The sequence below is a fragment of the Pristis pectinata genome, chromosome 20 (assembly GCF_009764475.1).
Source record: "Pristis pectinata isolate sPriPec2 chromosome 20, sPriPec2.1.pri, whole genome shotgun sequence".
In the NCBI taxonomy this organism is placed as follows: Eukaryota; Metazoa; Chordata; class Chondrichthyes; order Rhinopristiformes; family Pristidae; genus Pristis; species Pristis pectinata.
The window spans coordinates 15,139,964-15,164,119 of record NC_067424.1 but is presented as its reverse complement, the minus strand read 5'-3'; the positions used below and the strand labels follow the sequence as shown (position 1 = coordinate 15,164,119).

The 24,156-nt window shown below is 41.6% G+C and overlaps 1 protein-coding gene across 7 annotated transcripts in view; it reads left to right on the top strand.

Moving 5' to 3' along the window:
- Positions 1 to 24,156, top strand: part of ikbke (inhibitor of nuclear factor kappa B kinase subunit epsilon) — a 46,561-nt gene that overhangs the window by 19,262 nt on the left and 3,143 nt on the right. For all 7 annotated transcript variants that reach the window (XM_052034951.1, XM_052034950.1, XM_052034949.1 and 4 more), the window contains 11 exons: positions 1,660 to 1,718; positions 2,775 to 2,866; positions 4,310 to 4,405; positions 6,996 to 7,059; positions 9,033 to 9,145; positions 11,127 to 11,203; positions 12,327 to 12,366; positions 13,426 to 13,527; positions 16,220 to 16,316; positions 21,368 to 21,474; positions 23,546 to 23,617. In XM_052034951.1, the coding sequence (XP_051890911.1) occupies positions 1,660 to 1,718; positions 2,775 to 2,866; positions 4,310 to 4,405; positions 6,996 to 7,059; positions 9,033 to 9,145; positions 11,127 to 11,203; positions 12,327 to 12,366; positions 13,426 to 13,527; positions 16,220 to 16,316; positions 21,368 to 21,474; positions 23,546 to 23,617 (919 nt within the window). The remainder of the gene's footprint in view (positions 1 to 1,659; positions 1,719 to 2,774; positions 2,867 to 4,309; positions 4,406 to 6,995; positions 7,060 to 9,032; positions 9,146 to 11,126; positions 11,204 to 12,326; positions 12,367 to 13,425; positions 13,528 to 16,219; positions 16,317 to 21,367; positions 21,475 to 23,545; positions 23,618 to 24,156) is intronic.

The following is a 24,156-nucleotide window of genomic DNA, read 5'->3' as shown; positions in this document are numbered from 1 at the left end:
CCCTTCCTGTAACGGGGTGACCAGAAATGCTCACAATACTCCAAGTGCCGCCTAACCGAAGTTTTATATACTGTAGCTGCAACCTGACTTACTGACTCTTTATTATTTATTGCTAGGCAAATTGAATACAAAAGTAAGGAGGTTATGCTGCAATTATAAAGAATGTTAGTGAGACCACATATGGATTTCTATGAATTGAATTGGTCTCTTTATTTAAGGGAAAATGTTAATTCCTTGGAAGCAGTTCAGAGAAGGTCTACTAGACTAATACCTGGAATGGGTGGGTTGTCTAATGAGGAAATGTTAGACAGACTATGTTTTTATCACTGGAATTTGGAAGACTGAGAGGGGACTCGATTGAAGCAAGTAGGATCCTAAGTGGTTGTGACAGGATGCATGTGGAGAGGAATTAAAGATCATTGATTAAAAGTAAAGGGTCATCCAGTTAAGGCAAGGATTTTTACCTCTCAATTCATGCGTCTTTGAAACTCTCTCAAAGGGCAGTGGAAACAGAGTCTTTCGATATTTTTAAGGCAAAGGCAGGCAGATACTTGGAGACACAAAACAAACTGCTGGAAGAACTCAGCAAGTCAAACAGCATCTGTGGAAGCGAAGGAATGGTTGATGTTTTGTGTTGTGTCCCTGCATTGAATTTCTCCAGTAATTTGTAGATGGATACTTGATTAACAAGGGGCTAAATGGTTACTGTAGGTACTGAGGAATGTCGAGTTGAGGTTAGAATCAGGGCAGCCATGATTTACTAAATGACAGAGCAAACTTGAGGGGCCAAGTGATATACTCCTTCTCCTAATGCGTACGTTCATATGTCAGTGATCTGGAAGCGAACAAGAGTTTGAAGGATTTAAAGCAAATATTCATTTCTCTTTGTCCTAATTGAATTGCTCCTTTAGCTGGTGTTTAGGTCAAGCATTGTATGAGCACACAATATTCACCAAATTCACTTTCCCAACTGTCTCCACACCCCTTCCTGCAACCCCCAAGAGTTTCAGGCTGAGCCAGAGACTCTGTTCCTTCTCTGGGTCTCAATAAGCCAGAGCCATTCTGACACCCGGTGGACCAGGTACATTGGGAAATCTCAGCAGAGCTGGATTACTAAATGGTTGGTGCTGCATGTAGATCCGAAGACCAGGAGACTCGAGCTCCTTGGGGACACAGCAAGGGACCAGTTGTGCAAACGGGCAGTCAGATGGGGGCTGGCTTGGCAGTTGCCAAGCCACTTTGCAAATCTGGCCACCATCCAACCACAAATGAAGAACAAAAGAAAATAAGAGCAGGAGTAGGCCATTCAGCCCTTCAATCCTGCCTGCCATTCAATATGATCATGGCTGATCAATGCTGGCCTCAACTCCTGTCCTGTGCCAATTCCCCATAACCATCAATTCCTTGACCTTTCAAATATTCATAAAGATACAGTCTGTTATTTCAGATAATAATTTGAAGCAATCCAAGGCAATCTATCCATTATAAAGGAGAACATGATGAGGGAGGCAAATTTTTGCCTGCTCACTTATACAATTTGAATTTGTACAAAATGTGGAAATTCTTCAACTTGATATAAATAAAAGTGACTTTGGAGAAGACTGCCAGAGATTACTAAACCTTAATTTTTCACCTATATTTTCTTGTCTCTTTTCACAGCTGAGGTGCCAATCTTTCCACCAAAGTTTGACTTAATCAGTGATGCAAATCTTGCAAAGGTAAGGCTTGGTCTGTAATAGAGGGTGGTGAGGATTGGGGCAGATCAAGGGAGTGGATTGAGGGGACTGATGAGCGTGAGGCCCGTCGCCGGGCATAGCCCGCGGGTAAGGCCCTGTCGCCAGGCATAACCCGCGGGTGAGGCCCCATCGCCAGGCATAGCCCACAGGTGAGGCCCGTCCGCAGGCATAGCCTGCGGGTGAAGACTAACCCTGGGACAATGCAAGTTTTTCTTCAGCTTTTATCCCAGGCCCACATGTTGTGTGTGTTTTGTCTGAAAATAACTTCAACTAAAAATAAAGTTTTGTTCACAGCAAGCAGGATGCACTCTAGTGCATTGTAATTGAAGTGTTTGAAGGGACAGTTTAACAGGATCTGTGCTCCGTATTTAACCTAATTCCACCCCTGCCCTGGGATTGTTTGGTATATTACTTCATTTTTTTTCTTATTCAAAATAAATTTTATTTCATAGGCAAAAGTTAAAAGTGATCTTGCATTGAGGATGCATTCTACTCCCTGCATTGCCCACTAGTCATGGATGTGATACACTCCCACTCCATGGATACCTGGGCATCAACATAACCTCAAAAGAGGGGCAGGTGTTCGGGATGAATCCAAGCCTCAAGGGCCTACTGCCTCAATGTTAGTCATGCCCGGGGAGCAGTCCATTGAGATGGAGCTTTAGTCTGCATCCAAACTATGCTGTTCCTCATTAGGAGAGCGTAGATGACAGTTTACTCTGTGTCTGACCTGTGTGGTGCCTAGTCTGAGTGTCAGCATGCAAGAAATGGGGAATAATTAATGCATTTCCTTCATAAATGTCTCTATTTTTAGTGATTAATCATTATTCTTTGGATATTAAGTAAATCATCAAGAAATATGGGGTCAATGCAGGAAAGTGACTCCAGTCTAAGACCAGGCCTGATCTTACTGAATGGCAGAGCAGGCATGAAGGGCCGAATGGCCTACTCCTGCGTTTTCTTACATTCTTGTGTTTGTTCACTGTACAAGTGCTAACTGGGCTTGAACCTGCTGAGTGTGGGCATTTCCTATTCCAGACTGTGACGAGTGCTGTTCATCAGCTGCTGAGGATCACAAAATCCCTGATGAAATGCCAGGACTTCATCCTGCGGGGGATATATTGGATGATGTGAGTATCTGCAGAAGGTGAAAAGCTAATTCACTCCAATGCCCTTCCTGTAGCAAAGGATATTGTTGCTTTCCTGCAACATCATTTTGAGTTGATGCAGAATTATATCCCTCCTTACAGTCAGAGAATGGGCACTCTTCCTCCTGTGAAATTTAATTTCTACAGCTTGGAACTGTCACAAGCCTTTAGGTTCTAGGTAGCTGAGGGCACATTGCCAGTGGTGGAACAATTGGTGTCAAAAATGGGCAAGAAACCACAACCAGAGGAAGGCAGAGATCTTGGATAATTGTAGGGCCGGAAGAGATTACAGAGATGGAAAGATCTGAGACCACAGAGTGATTTGTTAACAAGAATGAAAATTTAAAATGGATCTCAAACAATGCTTCTGAGTAAACCTTTTGAATACCCCTGATGTGGACCTTCAAGGACTCGGGTGTCTGGTCCTGAGTTGTCAGCCCAAATGGGAACAGATTGGATACTCAGTCTGTGCTGAGTTCATAATAATCACCAGATGTTATTGGGACCAGACCATTTGTTAGGAGGATGAAAGTCAACCAGAGTTCATACAAAACCAGTGGATCATGGTAAATGTATTTGGAAGTTCTTGGACTTCTGGTGGGAGCATCAAGTTTAACTGTAGTACCACCCTATGTTTTGATACTCACAGCCTATATCAAGACACCACACATGATATTAAATCAGATCAAGTATTTTAGCACTGTACTTTAATACGTTGCGCAGTTCTATCGGGCAAGGAACAGCAAAAAGATCTGAGACCAGAGGTGGAGCAGGATATTGAGGATCCTGCCAGTGTTGGGTTGGAAGGGTGAGAGAAGGCTGAAGATGTGCAAGTACTACAGCCTGGGGAGGAAGTCTGAGAAGTGTTTATGTTGAGATGTATAACTTAGTTAAGTGTTAATGTTAATACAGGACATTGCTTTAAATTAAACTGTAGAAGAAGACCAACACAAAACACTAAAGGGTTCATTCTGGGACTGATAACAGAAGTTGGCCATCCAATGTGGGATCACCAGAATTAACTCCCAAGCAGAGTTGTGGAGGCATAACTATTGGAATCATTTAGGAGACAATTGGATGTAATAAAAAGCTAATATGGCCTATGTGAACAGATGAATAAAAATGGGATTAAATGCCTTCTTTATCTTGTGTCTCGCAATGTACCCACATGACTTGGGTCGTCATATATTCGTTGAAACCTATTTCAATATCTTTATGATGACCAATTAAAATTTGGTCTTTGGAAAATGCTACAAGACCTCAGACTGGCTAACTTTGTTTTTTAATCTATTGGTAAGTGACAGACTGGTTCATTGATTTCCAGGTTGATAGGATTAATAAAAGACTGACACTGGTTTGATTGATGGACAAAGTAGTTGGTGGATGGATTGATTGACAATTCTGATACATTGATTGATTTCCCAGTGCGACTTTGAAAGAGGAATGCAGAAAAACTCTTCAGCAAGTTACAGTTTTGAATCTGAAGTTGGATTTCTGCAAGAGCACCTTGATGAGAATTCAGTGAGTAATGATACTGCTTTTAATTCCTTCCAGGGATATGGAGAAAGGAATGTCTCATGGGGCAAAAGGTTGCCCTGAGTAGATAGGAATGCGGGGCTGAGGTCAGATCACCCCCGATCTTGTTAATTGATGGAGCAGGCTCAAGAGGTTGGGTGATCTACTCAAGCTGCTCATTTGTATGCATGTGTATTTTATTCACTTTCTCTCATCCTTATAATTGGATTATACAAAGGTAATGGGGTTGCAAGTAATCATGCAACCAATATCCATCAGCTGATCAACATCAGATTCGGATGTGAAAGCTAGAAAGCCCCCATTGACAGGAAACATCTGGGAACTCTAGGTCCAAAGACACCTGCTCTTCCACAGTCTCACCACATTTTTTTTAAGATAAAGATTTCTTTATTAGTCACATGTACATCGGAACACACAGTGAAATGCATCTTTGCATAGAGTGTTCTGGGGGGCTGCCTGCAAGTGTTGCCACGCTTCCGGTGCCAACATAACATGCCCACAACTTCCTAACCCGTACGTCTTTGGAATGTGGGAGGAAACCAGAGCTCCTGGAGGAAACCCACGCAGACACGGGGAGAACGTACAAACTCCTCACAGACAGCAGCCGGAATTGAACCTGGGTTGCTGGCGCTGTAATAACGTTACGCTAACTGCTACACTACCGTGCCATCTGCCTTTCAAATTTTACATGCACAATTTTCCAAGTTATTACTGTCCTCTTTTGCTGCCTGCCTGGAATACTATATGCTCATCCACCACAGCCACTACATGCAATGGATTTTAGCTATTGCATGATGCACTAGAATGTTTCCAGGTCCAAACATTTGGGTGATTTTCTCTTCCTCTTCTTGACTGCAGTCAGGGTTAGAATTGTAATAACATTCCTGCCCCCTTTTTAAAAATTAATAACTGACTTTTCACAGGTAGCTTAACCCCATAAATCTCACCTGGGTCACATCATGAGGCTAAATTTTACTACCTTTACATAGGAACATCAGAAATAGGAGCAGGAGTAGGCCATCTGGTTTGTCGAGCCTGCTCTGCCATTCAATAAGATCATGGCTGTGGACTCAGATCCACCCACCTGCCTTTTCCCCATAACCCTTAATTCCCCTACTATGCAAAAATCTTTCTAACTGTGTCTTAAATATATTTAATGAAGTAGCATCTACTGCTTCCCTGGGCAGAGAATTCCACAGATTTACTACTCTGGGAAAAGCAGTTCCTCCTCCTCCTCCATCCTAAATCTACTCGCCCGAATCTTGAGGCCATGTTCCCTAGTTCTAGTCTCATCTATCAGTGGAAACAACCTTCCTGCCTCTATCTTATCTATCCCTTTCATAATTTTATATGTTTCTATAAGATCCCCTCTCATTCTTCTGAATTCCAGTGAGTACAGTCCCAGGCGACTCAATATCTCCTCATAGGCTAACCCCCTCATCCCCGGAATCAACCTGGTGAACCTCCTCTGGACCGCCTCCAAAGCCAGTATATCTTTTCTCAAGTAAGGAGACCAGAACTGCACACAGTACTCCAGGTGTGGCTTCACCAGTACCCTGTATATTTACAGCATGACCTCCCTGCTCTTAAATTCAATCCCTTTTGGCCTGCTGCACTCGTACCTGTCTGATATCACCATTTATCCAAATTTACTTGAGCCTTTCTTGCGATGGCAGCATCTTGAACAACTCAATGGAGTGGTGGATGGGGATCAGAGTAGGAATCAACATCAAACCACACCATGAAAGCCTTTGACAGCCACTAAAGCCACATGCTCAGTAATTGCTGGCTGTCAAGGACTGTTGGGTTTTTTAAAATGTTTTTGAATGACTCTAACATTTAAAAATGATTAATCATGAAATGCTGAATGTAAAAATTAATAATTGGTACATCTCTTGACACATAAATATTTAACACACATTAGCAAGCTACAAACCTTTCTTTAACACAGGGACTTGTCTTTTTATTCCCTTGCTTCCATGCGAATCTATATCCCCATTGAAATCAATCTATCCCAGACTGTGACCTAAAACTCGCCTGTAAATTGTGCTGAAAAAATATCAGAAGATCCTGCCTATATTCACCTTTCTGGTTGGTTCCTATACAGTGATGCTTGGATGCTTGGTCTTTACTGGGGAGCAGCATTCAGCAAGAAGTAGGATCTTTATGAGCGGAATGGAGAAATTAATTCAGGGGTAACTCACAAAATACTGGAGGAACTCAGCAGGTCAGGCCACATCTATGGAGGGAAATGAACATTTGACGTTTCGGGCCGAGGCCCTTCATCAGGACTGAAATTCAGGGGTAAATCCTTTCGAGACCAGAATGAAGTCAGAAGTTACCCTGGAGAAATCTGTTCCGCAGGCACCAATTCATTGTATATTTTGCCCGTATGGCCTATAACTCTTGCATTTCTTCATTTTTTTTTTGTCAGCTTGTTGGCTGATTCATGCAGTGCTGATCATCAGCTATTTTTTTCTGGTATTATCTGTAATTTTTGCTTAAGGGACAAAGTAAGCAAAGTAAACACATCCAGAATAAACCAGAACATAAATCATTAAACTCTTCCTCACAGATCTGGCCTACAGCATCGAATGAATCCAACTGAAGTAGGTGATGTCCAGATTAAGCTGCAGTCGGTAAGTTAGTCGTTCATTTCTGGTGTTGGTTGGCACTGAGCTTAAGGCAATAGGCATGGTTTTCTCCCACACCTTAACTCTGGCACAGGAGGATATTTCTAGATTTCTCACACAGCTGTTCAGAAGTGGTGCCAAGAAACACTTCCTCGTGCAAAGGCTTGAATTCTGCAAAACAAAACTATTGTGGAAGGGACTAAAATAAAAAATTTAAATTCAATATTTTATCTCTATGTGATAATATTTTGATGGCCAAGGTTGCTGTTGGGATATTGAGCTAAGGCATATAACTGAAGTAAGGATGGGTTTAGCCAACATCTCATTAAATGACAGAACAGACTCTTGTCCTTTTCCTAAGCTCAGAAAGGCAAGGGGTATCTCACTGAAGGATACAAAATATTAAATGGGATAATGGAGGTAAACACACTAGCATAGAATTTGGATTCTACCCATTTTTGGTGCCCTAAGTAGGTGCTATAACTTCCCTAAAGCAAATCTGGGACAGACAGCAGCTGCTTCCCGATCTTACTATTGCTATTCTCTTTCAAGCCCTGCCCATGGTGAAGGCTGCCATGGAGCTGAGGGAAAATGGGGGAGGGAGAAACAGCGAGGAATGGAAGGGGAAAACCAGACAGAGAGGCAGGGGAATGTTCAAATGGCATGGTGTTGAGTAATAGGGTATCTTGCACCATGGTGCCATGTTGAGTGGGTCCTGTGCACTGTGTACACAGACACCTCAGTCTTTATCCATGCTATTAGCCTGAAACAGCACAACACTTATAAATCCCTGAGGGGAGAGTCAGTGAAAATAAAAATGAAGCCCCAGGAGGGACCCTTTTAATTCACACATGGTTACTGACACACCCCTACGATTAAACAACCAAACTGGTAAGTCATGACCTCTCAATCCAATTTTGGTCAGTAAATCACATGTGCAAAATGACGCCAGCTTTGGGATAAACCATAACAGAAAGTGCCTGATCCAGTTTCCTGGTGGGAGGGACTTTGGTGTAACCAGTTCAGGTGTCTCTTTATGCACAACTTAAGTACGAGACAAAGACCCAAGTGATTCTTCTAATCTAATTTCTAGGCTTTTGATTGTTAATATGGAAAGCGATGAGGTACAGGCCCTCCCCAGGTTACGGACGCCCAACTTATGGACAGCCCGTACATGTGAACGAGCATGTGGGAGACCAGTGGGATGGACGGGGGGTGGATTTCCTGGTCGCTGTGGAGCTGCAGGCATTTTCTGCTCGGTGGGAAACCCCAAACCTCCCTACCCACCACCCCGCACCCCCCCCCCCACCCCCCCCAACCCCATCTGCAACAATCAGGCTGGGTCAAGCCAAGCAGAGCTGAGAACACTGAGGAGACTCGGTCGCTCACTTACTGAATCAGTAAGGCCATCCAGCGGCCGTTCTTTTCATGCCTGCTCGCTCTCCTGCCATGGGCATTTCTGTGATCCTCTCCCACACATTGTTTTTGTTCAATTCCCATTTTTTGGGTTAAGAACAGTTGTCGAGGATGTAACCCTGCCGTAAACCTGGGGACCGTCCGTGAAAGGAGTTGAAAGTTAAAATGGATACAAGAAAAATCTTTTACTTAGACTGAGTGGGAAAAGAAAGTTTACCAAACAGAAGCAAAACATTGGGGTGTTCAAAACTGGAAGACACCGGGGACAGAAGGATAAAAGGAAAGTGCAAGGGAAGCTTCACACTGAGTATATGCTGCAATTGGATTATTTGATGGGACATTGCAGAGGGAATTTTACTCTGTATAGAAAGCATTGTACTTGGTCTAAATTATTTGATGCATCAGTGTTTTCTGTATCTAATCAATGTGTATCTGGGAGTACTTGATGGAGGCATTTTTACTCTGTGCCTAACCTGTGCTCTATGTTTACTGAATAACTGAGATGTAGTAGTCTCATCAGCAGGGAGAATATCTGATGTAAGTTTAAATGTCTTGTGTTGCAGACAGTGGACTTCCTGGCAAGCATCTCCCAGAATGTTCAAAACAGTCAAAAGCAACTGGATCTGACGGCAGCTGAATGGTCCAATAGCAATGACGTCCATCATAAAGACAACATGTGAGCACTGTTTAACTTAGGGAGCTGGGCCATGGAGGATTGCAGTTTTGATGGATGTCACTCATCCCATCATACTTGTGCTGGCTTTTTGCTGGAGCGACCTATGATTATTCCTACTCTTTCCATGACCCTGAATCCTCCCATTTTCATTACTTTCCCTTCTCTCCCTCTACCATTCCGGTGACAAAGCATTTTTCAATTTCAGTAATTGTCTGTAAGGTTATTGCTCCTAATTTTTCCATTCACTCTGTGGTGATAATTTTAAATTAATGACCTCTCAATGCTCTGACTCCATCCATAATAAATAATCCCTCATCGCTTGCTCTCAAATTCCTTTATATCTCCACATAAACTTCTCTGCTGCTGTATCTCATCATTCCTCAAGAGCTCTACTCTTTTACATTCCTATGTCAGGATGTGGACAGGGTTGGCAAGGTCAGCATTTATCACCCATCCCTAATCACCCGTGAGAAGGTGATAAGCTTGTCTCTTCGAACTGTTTCTCATTCTTGATGTGGTGAATCTAAACCAATTGCTTTCTGTGTCTTGAATGACCTTTCAACAATGGGATGTCCAGGATTTGTTCTTCAGTGTGTAAGGTGGGAATTAGGTTGGGAATTCCAGAGGGATGAAGTGTAGAGGCCAAGTGGGACGCATTATGATGCTCCAGGTTACAGTGTGACAACTTCAATTTACTTCAGATTCAGGTGTATAAGACCAAAGGGTTAATCTTAATTTTGGACAATAGTGTAAGATAGATAATAATGAATTATGAGCATGATATTAACAATATTACTAATGCAGTCCACTTTTAAACGGATCTTCCCTGTCCTTTATGAAGGGCGCTCAAAAAAAATAACTTAAAGTTTTTATACTTAACGTTCGCACGCTCTGTATTTGACTGGAGGTAATTGAGCTGGAGCAGGAATCGGGGCTACATTTGTGGCTATATTTGGTTTCTGGGCCCCAGGTTTAAGATGGGAAAGACTAGGATCTGCTAACATAACCTGAGGCTGGTGTGACCCAACTATACGTGTTGGGTTTGGCTTGAATCCGGCTGGCTGAGTGGTTGTAAATAAATGCACTGTCAGTACACTTTGCCAAGTTCTTTCCTGCTTTTGTATCTTATTCTGTCTTTGTTAGAATTGCCGCACAAGAGGAAAGCAATGGTCAGATCTGAGGGGGTGGTGAAAGTCCTCCAGCTCAGTCAGGTTTAGAGTGATTTGACTCGGGCTGGCTTGTAATCTTATAACTGAGCAGATGGTAGGATGATGTCATCATGCTTCCTGCCACTCATTCTGGCATTCTTGTAGGTCACGAGATCAAATCCCAATGACTCGAGTGTGGGACCACGCTCACACACTGTGCCATATTGAGTAAGCATTGCTCTTCAGGAGATCCCACCCTCCACCACTGAGGCCGTGTCTGCTCTCCCACATGGGTGGAAAAGATCCAGGGCTGTCTTTTGAAGAAGAACAACAGAGAAATTCTTCCAGGTGTTCTGACCAAAAATGTAGCGAACATAGCTTTAAAATTAAAGATAATCATCTGGCCATTAACTCTTTGATGTTTTGGGAACTTTTGCTTCTGTATGTTTCCTATATAACAAAAGTACTTATACACATCATTGGCTCTAAAGTGGTGTGGTACATCTGAAGTTATGAAATGAGCTGCATCATCAAGAGCTCTTTCTTGGTTTGATTTCTATCTGCTGAGCCTTTGCTTGAAAATTGTCTTGTGTGTCGATAAAGGATGAGACTGGGTCAGGGTTGGCTCTAATACATCTCTGCCGACGCTTGCTGTCTTAACCCTGACATGGAGAATGGGCACTTGGGTGAGGCCTGAATGGTGGTCATTAGGTCATACCCCAGAATGGAGCTGCATCTTGAGGAGAGGAGGAACCAAGAGGTAAAAAGAACAAATATGGAAAATCAGCCAATGAAGAATAATTAATACTTTTTTCCTCTGACTTACTTTGTAGAATCAGTAAAGTGGAAGTCTTACTCGAGAAAGTGTCTGCTATTCACCACCAGCTGAAAAAAGATCGAATGAAAATGAGTAAGGAAACTATTTAATTCCTGATGTTGTACACAAGAGCTTAGACTAGAAATGGGACATTTGGTCAGTAATTATGAAGGTCCACAAAGCCAAGTGTTGGCCTGACCCTGTAGCAATGCCTCATTGGAAGCAGTCTGCTCTGAGTCTGAGAGGCATGGGGTTCATGTTCTGTTCCAGAGACTCGGGCACAAATTCCAGGCATAGGCCTGTAGTGCAGGAGTGGGGGAGTGCTGCGCTGTCAGACACGCCATATTTTTGACAATGCACTAAACATCTGACGTGGGCATAATAGATCTCATGGCTCTATTTCTAAGAAGAGCAGAAGGGTATCTTTAGGCTCCCTGCTAATACCAACAAATATCACTAAAAAACATTATCTGGCCACTCTCACATTGCTGGCAGTGAGAGCTTGCTGTATCTAAATTCTTCACCATATTTCCTACATTACAGCATCTCAAAAATCTTTAATTGGTTATAAAATGCCTTGGGATATTCTGAGGTTATAAAGAATGCAATGGAAATATAAACTTCCTTTTACTTAACCATTACTCAGATCTATGCAAGAGAACATGTGGTCTTCTCACTTAGCCTGCATCGGAAAGCTTTAGCTCTTAGTAGTATTGGTTGCTTTTCCTTGAATTCATCCAAGTACTTATTGACAATTATGTACAACGTGTTGCAGGCTATTTGATAACAGGGAGGGGTGTGTGTCAATACACAATGGCACCACTAGTACAGCTGCTGCCTCTCAGCTCCAGTAACCCAGGTTTGAACCTGACCTCTGGTGCTGTCTGTGTGAAGTTTGCACCTTCCCCATGTGACCGTGTGGGTTTCCTCCCAGTGTTCCCACGTGCATGGCTTGATAGGTTAATTGGCCACTATAAGTTGCTCCTGATATGTGGTAGAATATGTAGGGGGTGGGGGGAAGAGTTGAAGGTAATGCAGGGAGAATAAAATGGGTTGGTGTTAGATTAGTGTAAAAATGGTTGCTTGATGGCCAACAAAGACTCAGTGGACCATATCCGTCTGGGAATCAATACACGATCACAGTGACAGACCAGCTCAATCAGGAAAAGGACCTGCTTAAGGACTCAATGTTACAGTAGTCTAATTTTCATTTCAGAGCTTCAGTATAATGACGAGCAGATCCATAAATTTGAGAAGTAAGTTTGGTTTATTTGATTACATGAGTTTATAAATGTAAGATTGCCCCTCCCCCTGAGTCTGAAGGTCAGTGGTTCAAGGCCCACAAATAGGCCTGAGCACATTAAGGCTGATTCCACATTTTAGTATTGAGAGAGTACTGCACTATCAGAAGTGCAGACCCACAAATGAGACAATAAATGAGGCTCTGACGGCTTGATGCACATTAAGGACCGCAAAGAGTTACTGGAAATGCATTTTTTTTTTTCTGTTAAATTAGAGAATCTGATCATTGATCTCAGCACTCAGTGGGATCTTGTTGTGTGCAAGATTATTGCCAAATTTGTATATTTAACCTCGTACATTATTTTTCAATGTATGCCAAAAGCTTTGGCAGTTTTGAGAGAAATGCAGTGAAGTCTTGTATGAATGCAAACACCTCATTTCTCTGTCAAAGCCTAGGTAACCCATGGCAACCTTACCAATCTACTGAGCAGCGACAGAAGGCTCACTTACAGGTTCATCAAACTTAACAGCACAGAAGATGGACACTCAACCCTTTATGCCTGAGTCAGCCATTGAAACAAACTATCTGATTGGTCCCTCTGCTTTTTCCTCATACTCCTGCAATTTATTTTTTACTTATTATTCCAATTCACCTCTGAGGGTTATTATTGAATCTTCCACTGACCTCTCAGTGTGCATTTCAGATTCAAACAATTCACTTCATTAAATAAAATTGGCTCCATTCTCTCCTGGACTTTAGACAATAATTTCAAATCTGTTCCCTCTGGTTACTGGCTTTCCTGTCAATGGAAAAGTTTGGTTTCCTTGCATTATTTGGTCTTTCTTGCAGAGCATGCACTAGTAAAGGACAGATAGGTTTAGGTTAAATAAAGTATCAAGATTGTAATATGTTATCTTATGAAGCCCAGCCCTTGTATAACTTTTTTTATGTGTTTCAACTTGTCTTCCACACTTTCCAATCTTTCTGGTATTCTGAGCTTTTCACCTGCATTAGTATTCTCCATCTTTTGGACAGAATAACTTCTTTTCTTTGTATTTCCTTGATGTTCCAGAATCAAAATGGGAATTCATGCCAAGAAAGTGCTGGCACTTGTTAGAGAGGATTGTGTACAGAAATATCAAAAGCTGCTGACCTGTGTAAAAGACTGGATGAGGTATGTAACGAAAGCTGATTAAACCCAGTCACTGACATCTGGTAAATTGTTTTATTATTGTCACGTGTACCAAGGTACAGTGAAAAACTTTGTTTTGCATGCCATCCATACAGATCATTTCATTACATCAGTACATGGAGTTAGTACAAGGGAAAAACAATATTAGAATGCAGAATATAGTGTTACAGTTACAGAGAAAGTGCAATGCAGGTAGACAATAAGGTGCAAGGCCAAAATGAGGCAGATTGTGAGGTCAAGAGTCCATTTTATGGTACAAGAGGTCATTCAGTAGTCTTATAAGAGCAGGATAGAAGCTGTCCTTGAGTCTTTTAGGCTGACTTGTAGCCAAAGAAATCATGAAAGACCTGCTGGACAAGTTGGCTGCACAGGTGGGATAAGAGTTGGAAGGCTGGGTGGGTTATATGGCAAGGGTTTGCGTGAGTAACTGAAGGCTAGCTGAGATGCAACAGATAACCATTCGAGGTAAGTGGCTTGGGCTTGCATTTAGAGTTAGTGATTAAGGATCATTTTAGAGTTGTGTCTGAGAGATAGCAGCCACACAGACCAGCTACATTGCCTTCTTGGAGTGGATGTTGGGCCTGGATTTTCATAAAAAACAAAATACTGCAGCTGCTGGAAACTAAAAATAAAACAAAAAATGCTGGAATTACTCAACCAGTCAGCCACCTGAACTATTAACGCCGTGATAATTTTTCCCTGAGATGCTGCCTGACGTATTGAGTATTTCCTGAATTTTCAGGTTTTTTTTAATGTTCATAATCATAGACAACACTAGTTATTTATTTTTAAGAGGATTTACAGTCCACCTCACCACACTGATATTACTGCATGCAGACCCAGATACAAGAGACACCACCCTCATCCATTCTATAAGGACTATGAACAAGATGTTCTGCCAAGCCATCATCATATTATTGTTGAGGAGACTCCAGACTTTGTGAATGAGTAGTGTTAGATTTAACTTCACAAGGAGCATATTAAGTTCATTTGACACATTGAAGTACCCAATGGTTCTTTCAAAGAACACATGAGGAAATTGAGGTATGCAATTAGTTAATACAATGGGTGATGTAAGCCTTTAAAGGAGGATGGTTTAGAAAGGGAATTAACCATTGGGCCATGTTGACTGAAGGCAGGGCTGTCAGTAGTGCAGTGAAGGAAATGTGGGATGCAAATAGGCCAAGATCTAGAGTTGTAAGAATGGATTAGCTCAAGAAAATGGGGAGTAGTGAGGCAATGAATAGATATTTAAACAGGGTTGAGAATGCTTAAATTAGGACACAAGCAAAGGACAAAAAGGGCCCAGATTTTGTGATTGTAATAGGGATAAAACAGTGTTTATTTCTGAACATTATTAAACAGAACTTCAGGATTTACATGGCGACACAGTTTATCATAATAATCCCAAACAGCTAACAGTGATTCAACACTCCTCTGCAAACTATCTTGAAACCTTCTCCACAATGATCAGGGGAAATCACTTGGATTGACAAGTTTTAGTTATTTGTAAGGTAATCTAATTGTAAAATGTCCTATATATTTTAAGTTTTGTGCATTTTTAGGGGTATTCTAAGCCACAATTACTATGGGCCAAACCCCCTCGGCTAACAACACTAATATTTGTATGTCCACTGCAATTCTCCCACAAATATTTTAAAACCTAATGATTTTTAAAAATTATTTCAGTTCTGTCTTATGCCTACATGCATGTTCCAATCTATATTTTACACTCTAAATTATTTGCTGCCTGTAAAGATTCTTTAATGTGATTGGCTACCCAGGCCACTTGATAACATCACAGCTGCTGGACGCCAGTGGTCCTCTGCACTGACACCTTTCAGCAATAAGCATGAGAAAGGAGGAATTCTGCATTACAGAGATCATGAGATCTTTAAAGCTAACTGTATCTGAGGTCAGCACTTAGCATAATCACATTACTGATCACCCCAGTAAATGTAGAGCAGGTACATATTGGCTGCTGTTTTCACTTCTCTTGAGAGTACTGCCTCTTGTACCATGAGTGCTGGGTGCCCCTCTGCTACCTAGGCAAATGGATAGCCTGAACAGCGCACCAGCAAACTCCTTGATGATGGAAAGCATTGCTTGACCTGATATTCCAGTATGGTCAATGGATGCCAGTCGGGAGATTGCTACCAAACTCAGATTCTCCTCCTTGGCTCCAAGATACTGAACTCATTTGCAGAACTTCCACTGATGCTTCAGCTGAGAAAAGATAAGACTGGGCAATTGATGACCTCCTTGGTGTGCATAGCTTGGCTAATCATTGCCTGAATGAGATTTGACTTCAAATTCCACCAGAACACCTTGAGAATTCATTTTTTAAAATCTGGAAATAAAAAGCTGATATTGATAAAAGTGACCAAAGTAACAGTTGGCTTCCATAAAAACTAAATCTATTGATTCATATCCCTTTAAGGAAGAACTGTCTTTTACCAGTTCTGGACCCATTGACTATTGCAGATGCACAACAACACAGTTCAGTCTTTACTGTCCTGTGATTTGGCCTCCAATTCTGCAATTCATCTCATTCACTTCAGAAGTAAGTTCACCATCATCTTCTGAGGACAGAAAAGCATGTACATTAAGGTGAATGAGATTGACAAGGGTTTATGGTCTAGTCTAGATCTGAAACAACTACTACCTTTTGCAGGACTGCCTGTGACATCAGGAAGCAACTGAGACCCTTTGGTGAACAATGTGAGAACCTCAGTCACGATCTGGAGAACTGCGAAGCTTATTTGAACAAGGTATGTTTTGCGACCCTGTTGAATGCACCAATTTAAGAGTCTAAAGACAGATGAGTAACGTTGGAAACTGCAGTCCCATATAATATAGTGGAGGCTTAAACCTGATTTTCATTTTAACAGACGTAGAAATGGCTGGAATGTAGCATATTGTGGCAATCTGTAATAGACTTTTAAGTGATGTTCAACAGGAAAATATATGGGCCCTGATTTGCTGGAAGTACCAGGCGTTAACAGCACTGAGAGGGCTACAGGCTATTTAGGGCCAAGTATCTCACCAACCAATGAGGTAAAACAGAAAGGATGAATTAGTGTTAAATCACATATAAAAAGAAAGGAAAAGAAAATTTAGATTAAGGGAGGAGAAGAAAAATAATACATTTGCAGATGTAAAATATTCAACATCATTTGAAAGAATGAGACTCAACACCTATTTAATTTTGGGCCAGTGAGGTTGACAGGCAGTCATTAACAATTATCATGTTAGTTAATGGATGCTATACATTGCAGATGACTTTCTGTGATGAGTTTAATGGGGGAGTTATTATCCAAGTAGTGCAACCATGAAAATCTCCAGGAGATGAGCTCAAAATTCTGCTTTCACAAAGCTCAGTGGAGCAGTGCAAATCAACGAGCAATTTGCGGAGCTTCCTCCTTACACTCTAGCTGGCCACTTTGACTGTTAATGATGACACCATTATGTTCTTCTGCGATGATGAATGGTTTATTGGTGTGGTGTGGTGTGCTGCTGACTCCTACAAACCAGGTTTCAGTTACGTTCTTGGGCATAATTAACTGTGCATAGCTGTATTAATATAATGACATTGGATAGTCCAGAAAATTTGCTAGCCTGGCACCACCAAATTCCTGAGCCTGCCGAAGTAATGGAGTTTCACTGTAGCTACTTGCATGAACCCAAGTAACACTGTGGTTTGTGGAATATTTGAAACAATCCTTGTTTTAGTCTTACTCAGGCCCCTCCCTCAACTTCCATCCTGCTGTCACCTTTACGTGGTCCATCTTTGACTGTTCCCTTCCCTTTCTGAATCTGGATCTGGTCAGCTTGACCATGTGGTGATGATTGATTAGGACAGGAGGGAGGGAAGAGTGTGGGAGATTGAGTTCCATTATTTCTGTCCTGGAAAACAATGAGTTAGAAATGGTGGCAAAGTCTCCTTGTATGCATGCAGGGAGATAGATCTTAGAACTGAAATTATGAGGAAAAGAAGGGAAAGTCCAGGATTCAAATGTACTGGTGTGAAATGGCAGCAAAATATGTTGGGATTTAAGAGGGATTAAATTTTAGAAGTCAAAATGTTATACTTGAATTGGATCAGCTATACTGAAGGAATGGAATGGGAAGTGGTTGATCCTGTTGGAATTTCGCAGTGAAACTGGATTTATCCTTGGCTCAGCTGTGTGTTCTTTGGAAACCAGCAAACATTAAATAAAAATTTGAACATTGATCAGTTCAACATCAAAATATTTTCCAGAAACAGCCATAGTTGCCACATAACACAAATAAATTACTCCTATCTATGGAGTTTTAAATTTAATAGAGCTCCATGTCCTAAAAATGGTGTGGTTAAGACCACTTTAAATGAAAGAATGATCAGAATGTTTTAACATATATACTTTTAACATTTTTTTCCTCAGACATTTCACAAATCTTGTCTAAAGCCATTGGTTATAGAAATGCCATGCAGGGATAGCCCAGCTACTTCCTTGTCTTAACAGCAAGGTGGCCATTTGGTTGTGTTGGAGAGTAAATGAGTAATGCCATTTTCCAAATCTAAAGTTCCACTTTATTCTTGACTGGTGCAACCAAAGACTTTCTCCTTCTTTTCAGATAACAAAAGTTGCAACCTTCAATAGCTCTCTAATTCCAATACTCCTCTGGATCTCTTTCCCAACTCAGTTTTCCTCTGACCCCACCTCTCCCCAGTCTTGACCCCTGCTACATTTCTTCTGTACCTTCTGATTTTCCCCTCTCTGACCCCAAATGATTAGTCCTTGGCAGAAGCCACAACTTTATCCCCATGTTCACACCATAATGAATTCCAAGTCTGACGTGATGTTGTACTCTTCTATCACTTCTGCCTCCATGCTCATTCCTCTGACCAGGAGTCTTCTCCCCAGACCGTGGACCCATCTCCAGAACTCCTGATCCACTTGGGCACCTCCCTCTGACCTCTTACCCTGTGATGGATCTATTCATTGCAGACGCGACGTTGATCATCTCAGTTTTTCCCCTCCCCTTATTCACTGTAACCTATGCCCTTCTGAACCTGCACCAATGTGCTCATTAAAGATATCATCATCAAATATGCCAACAAGGGTGACTTTATTGTGAACTAACATCTGATTCGCAGAGATCGGCAGTCAATTCTGACACCTTCCTCCTATGTCCATCTGGACCATGGTCCCACCTTTGACCTTCAGGTCCTTGTTCCCCAGTCACAGACCTTGTCTCCTCCGATAATCTAAAATTCAACCATTTGGAAATCACACTGGTTTGGCATTGGGAGCAGGGGAATCACCATCCACTGATCCCTCTGCTCCCTCTCCATTCAGTGGTTTCACTGGAAAATGTATCATTCTACTGTGTAACACTTATAAAAGAAATAATTAAATGCACATTGGTGTATTAATATAATGACATTGGATAATTCAGAAAATTTGCTAACCTGACACCACCAAATTCCTGAGCCTGCCGAAGTAATGGAGTTTTACTGTAGCTACTTGCGCGAATCCAAGTGACACTGTTGTTTGTGGAATATTTGGAACAATCCTTGTTTTAGTCCTACTCAGACCCCTCCCTCAACTTCCATCCTGCTGTCACCTTTACATGGTCTGTCCCCGACTGTTCCCTTCCCTTTCTGAATCTGGATCTGTCCACCTGTATCTCAGGGTATGGGTTAGCAACAAACATACAGTACAAGCCCACAGATGCCCACAGGTATCATGGATATACTTTTAATCTAGTATACTGCATTTGTGCTCATGATGTGGTCTCTCCTATGTTGGAAAAAGCCAAACATATATTGGGTGACTAATCTGCAGAGCATCTTTGTTCATTCCCCAGTTGCCTGTCATTAATTCTCCATCACACTCCCAGTCTGGTCTCTGTCTGTGGTCTTCTGCACTCTTCCAATGAGGCCCAAAGTTCTATTGAGGAGCAGCACTTCATTTTCTGTTTGGGCACTTTGCAGTCTTTGGGACTTAATATCAAATTCAAGGTGATTCATCTGTATTATTAGCTCAATTTTTCTTGTCTCCACAGGCTCTGCCTGGTATGCTGGACACTCCCAACATCTTTATTTTGGTTTCCCTGCAACAGTTCTGACCTGCATTTCACAGCGTTTACATTTTCCTTAGTTTGCTTTATATTTCTCTAACTGCCCTCATTAATCCATCAACCAGACAGCTTCTTAAACTGCAAATCACCATGGCAACCGTGGTCTCACCCTATCGGATATATTCCCTTTGTCCTATCAAACTCCAAATCCTACCCCCTTGCAACTTGTTTTCTCACTTTCCCAGTTCTAATGAAGGTTTTTTGACCTGAATCATTCTCTCTTTCTCTCTCCATAAATGCTGCCTGACCTGCTGAGCATTTCCAGCACTTACTGTTTTTTTTATTTCAGATTTCCAGCATCCGCAGTTTTTTTTGATTTCCAGTACCGCTTATTTCATTAAAAGAAGACATTCGTACAGACAAAGCCAGATATCTGAACTTCAAAGTGGTGGCAATATTGCATTACTAAGCAGTTTTGAATATTTCATTCAGATTTGGGTCTTTCAAGAGTTTCCAGAAATTTAAAAATCGATCTCTTGAACATAACTATAGGCAACTCCAAGGAGAAAAGTCATTGGAACTTTGAAAAATAAATTCCATGTGTTTTTAAAATAAATTTGCCTTGACTAATTTTTGTTTAATACATATCAAAATATTGGAGCTGGGATAAAGATATTTTTCATCAACTCTGTCATACCCAAATCAATTAAACTTTAAACTTTATTTACAGTGTAATAACAGGCCCTTCCGGCCCAACGAGTCCGCGCCACCCATTTTAAACCCAATTAACCTACCCGTATGTCTTTTCAATGTGGGAGGAAACCGGAGCACCTGGAGGAAACCCATGCAGACACGGGGAGAACGTACAAACTCCTTACAGACAGCGACGGGAATCGAACCCTGATCGCTGGCGCTGTAATAGCGTTGCGCTAACCGTTACGCTACCGTGCGTTGGAGCTGTTTATTTCTTCCTCTAACATTCCTGATTTATGTTTCTTTTTTCACCAATCAAATTTAAACACTTGTGAGTGGGAGGGTAAAAATACTGATGCCTCTCTTCCTTTTAAAACTCCATTTTATTCCCAAGTGAGGTGCTGGATACAATGAAGATGTCCCTTCAAATCGCTGGTCTTCACTACTGGAGAGAATAAAAATTAAAAGCATATGCAAAAATAAAAAAAACTGCCGTTGCTGGAAATCTGAAACAAAAATTGAAAATGCTGGAAACACTCAGCAGGTCAGGCCGCATCTGTGGAAAGAGAAACAGGGTTAACGTTTCAGATCGAACAGCGTTCTTCAGGGTCCTGACAGAGTCTTGAATCTGAAACATTAAACCTGTTTCTCTTTCCATAAATGCTATCTGACTTGATGAGAGTGTTTTTGTTAAAAGCATTCACATCTGATTGACAATCCCCATCCTGTTTCTAGTCCATAATATCTTTCCCTTGCAATGCTAATGTCCTTGTCTCTAACTCTAATGAAATTTGTAAATTCAAGGCACTTTGCCCTCTCCACTCTCTTACTCTTTAAGCTCCAAATATTCAGTCATCCTTTTCCATATTGTCATGAGATAGATGTGTGAGGAAGCACAGTATGAGACAAAGTTTGACGTGAATGTTGGGCTTACTGTGCTGTTTCAGTGTAAGTTGTACATAAGTAAGGAATAATGTTGAAGAACAGCATTGTTTACAGCTCTGAAGACATATTGTTTAATTGCACCACCCTCTCAAGCCTGTGCCTTTTTTCCTATTTGCAGATATTGGACCAGATTCCTTTGAGGCTCCAAGGAGAACAACAAACAATGACCACGTCAACAGCCTCGACTGTCTACCCAGACCAGAAATGCATGGAAATGGCCATCAGGTGGGGACCAACTATCTGGAGGTATTCCCAGACTGAAGGCAGTCATGAGCTTTAGTATAGGATGTCCTGATTTAATGCTGCACAGAATTATTGGCTAACATTGTTCCAGTGTTTGTTGATAGCTCCCCTCAAATGAATTCCTGCAGTTAATTGTCACTCCCTAGCACTCTTGAGGGATCTATAGAGGCCTAAAAATTCAAATGCGCAGGGTTATTTTGTTTCAGTGCTATGCAGCTGAAAACCAATACTTGTTTGTCCCCCTAGAATGTATTGCAATTAAGATCATTCCCTGGTTAAACTGCGGCCCCTGGAAATTCAACCAGACACTTGTGGTACAACTGGCACAAAGCTGAGTAGAAATGTGGGTAGAAGTGAGGATGCAAAGAGGCTTCAAGAGGATTTGGACGAGCCAAGTGCATGGGCAACAACATGGAAAATGTGAGGTTGGTCACTTTGGGAGAAAAAACAAAAATATTGTGGATTTTGTAAATATTGAAAAATTGGGAAATGTTGATGTTCAGTAGGACTTCGGTCCTTGAACACAAGTCACTGAAAGCTAATATGCAGGCAGTTAGGAATGCAATTGGTATGTTGACCTGAAAGATCAAAACAAAACTGTACATGATGCAAATCTGAAACACAAACAGAAAATGCTGGAAAAATTCAGCATGTAAGGCAGGGTCTGTGGGAAGAGAAAGTGTCTATGTTTTGGGTCTACAACATTTGTCAGAACTGAGAAAGAGATGCAGGTAGTTTATCGGTGGGGGCAGGGGAGAGATGGTTAGAACAAAGGGAATGTGTGATGGGATGTCAAAGTGGCTCAATGGGATAAGCTACTCAACCTGTGTAATAAATTGTTAATGCTAAGGTGATAGTACTTGCATGCATTTTGACATTTATTATATAGGTCCTTCTTGAGAAGACACCTGGTACGTCATGTATAATTTTGGTCTCCTTGCTCTGTAGTTGCTATAGAGGGACTTCAGTGAAGATTCATCTGACTGGTTCCCGGATTTGGGGATCTGTCTTAAGAGAAGAGACTGAATAGGCCAGGCCCCTGTTCTCAAGAATTTGGAAGAACTGAGAGTTGACCTCATTGACATGTAAAAAAAATTCTGAGGGGGCTTAATGGGGTAGATGTGGGTAGGATGTTTGCCTTGGCTACTGAGTCTAGAATTAGAAGTCACAACCTCAAAATAAGTGGTAGGCTATTTAAAAGAAATGTCTTCAATCAAAGAGAGGTGATTGCTTTGAATTCTCTACCAAGGAAGCTGTAAAGGCTCAGTCATTGTTTGCCCTCAAAATGGAGATCAATAGCTTTCTGAATTTGAAAGAAATTAAGGGATATGGGGATAGGGCAGGAAAATGGTGTGAAGTAGAAGGTCAGCCATGATCCTGTTTAATGGTGGAACAGTCTTGAGGGGCTGAATGTCCCACTCCTGTTTCCCTTATGTTCTTGTCAACATTGCACATCTGCCACAATTTCTGTGTCAATTGTACTTGGAAGTCCCAGTGGCAGAGAGTGGTGTGGGAAGTTAGTCCATATTATTTCAAGGCACATCAATGGATGGGCCCTTCCAGGATAACCAGATATTAATACTGAGCTGAGACCAAACTTGGGTAGACCCCATTACATTCCTCCTTTCGTTCATAACACACAGACACACACACACACCCCTTGTGTAATGTGTCCTGAAGTTTCAGTCATTGGATTAGCACTGAGGCGATTGTTGGTGAGCTCAGCAGCAACCCTACAGCATGCCTTCTAAGTCAGATCCTTAGCCTTACGATCATGCAGCAGAGTAGGAGATCAATTGGTCCATCATACCTAGGCTAGCTCTTTAAAGGATCTATCCAGTTAGTCTCCACTTCTCTGCTCTTCCCCATTCTTTGCAATTTTGTTTTATTTTTCCAATTTTTTTATAATTCTCTTTTGAAAGTTACTATTGAATCCACTCCCAATTGCAATTGATCATGGCATTGGTGTGAGCTCTGCAGAGAGGGTTCAATCTTGGTGCAGTTCATTGAAGGTTGACATGTGGAGCTTTGAAGATGTTTATTTACTCAACAGGATGAAGCAGCTGAAGAAGGAGATGGAAGACATCACTCAGGAACTCCAGCACAACAACATGATCATCCAAAGGTGAATAAAACCATTCACTTTCATTCTGCTTTTAGATTTATTGGGAAGGCTGAAGATATCAAGCCATTGAGTTGATTCCATTCTTTGACGTTGATCCCATCTCTACTTGTGTTTACCTAGAGTGCTTAGTTTTGACACTGATTGAACCCAAGCCAGGCTAATGATGCTATGAACTCTCCTTTACAAATGTCTACCTTTTCCACCATTACAATACCACTTGGTTCTGTCCATGACAGCTCCCCAGCATCTGAAACCCTCACCTGTGCCTCCCTAGGCTCAAGTATCTAAATGCTTCCTGGCCAGATTGTCTTCAATGATCTGTAAACTTGAGTTCATCAAAATCTCTGCTGCTTGTATACAGTCCTGCCCCTGATCTTTCTTGGTCATCAGCCGTTCCTTTACCAACCAGTGTTGGCTCCCAGTTCTAGAATATAGTCATAAGATTATAGAATGTGGAAGAGGCCATTCATCCCATTGTACCAATGCCAACACTTTGAAAAAGCTTTCCATTTCCTCCCATTCGTCTGTTTTTTTTACAG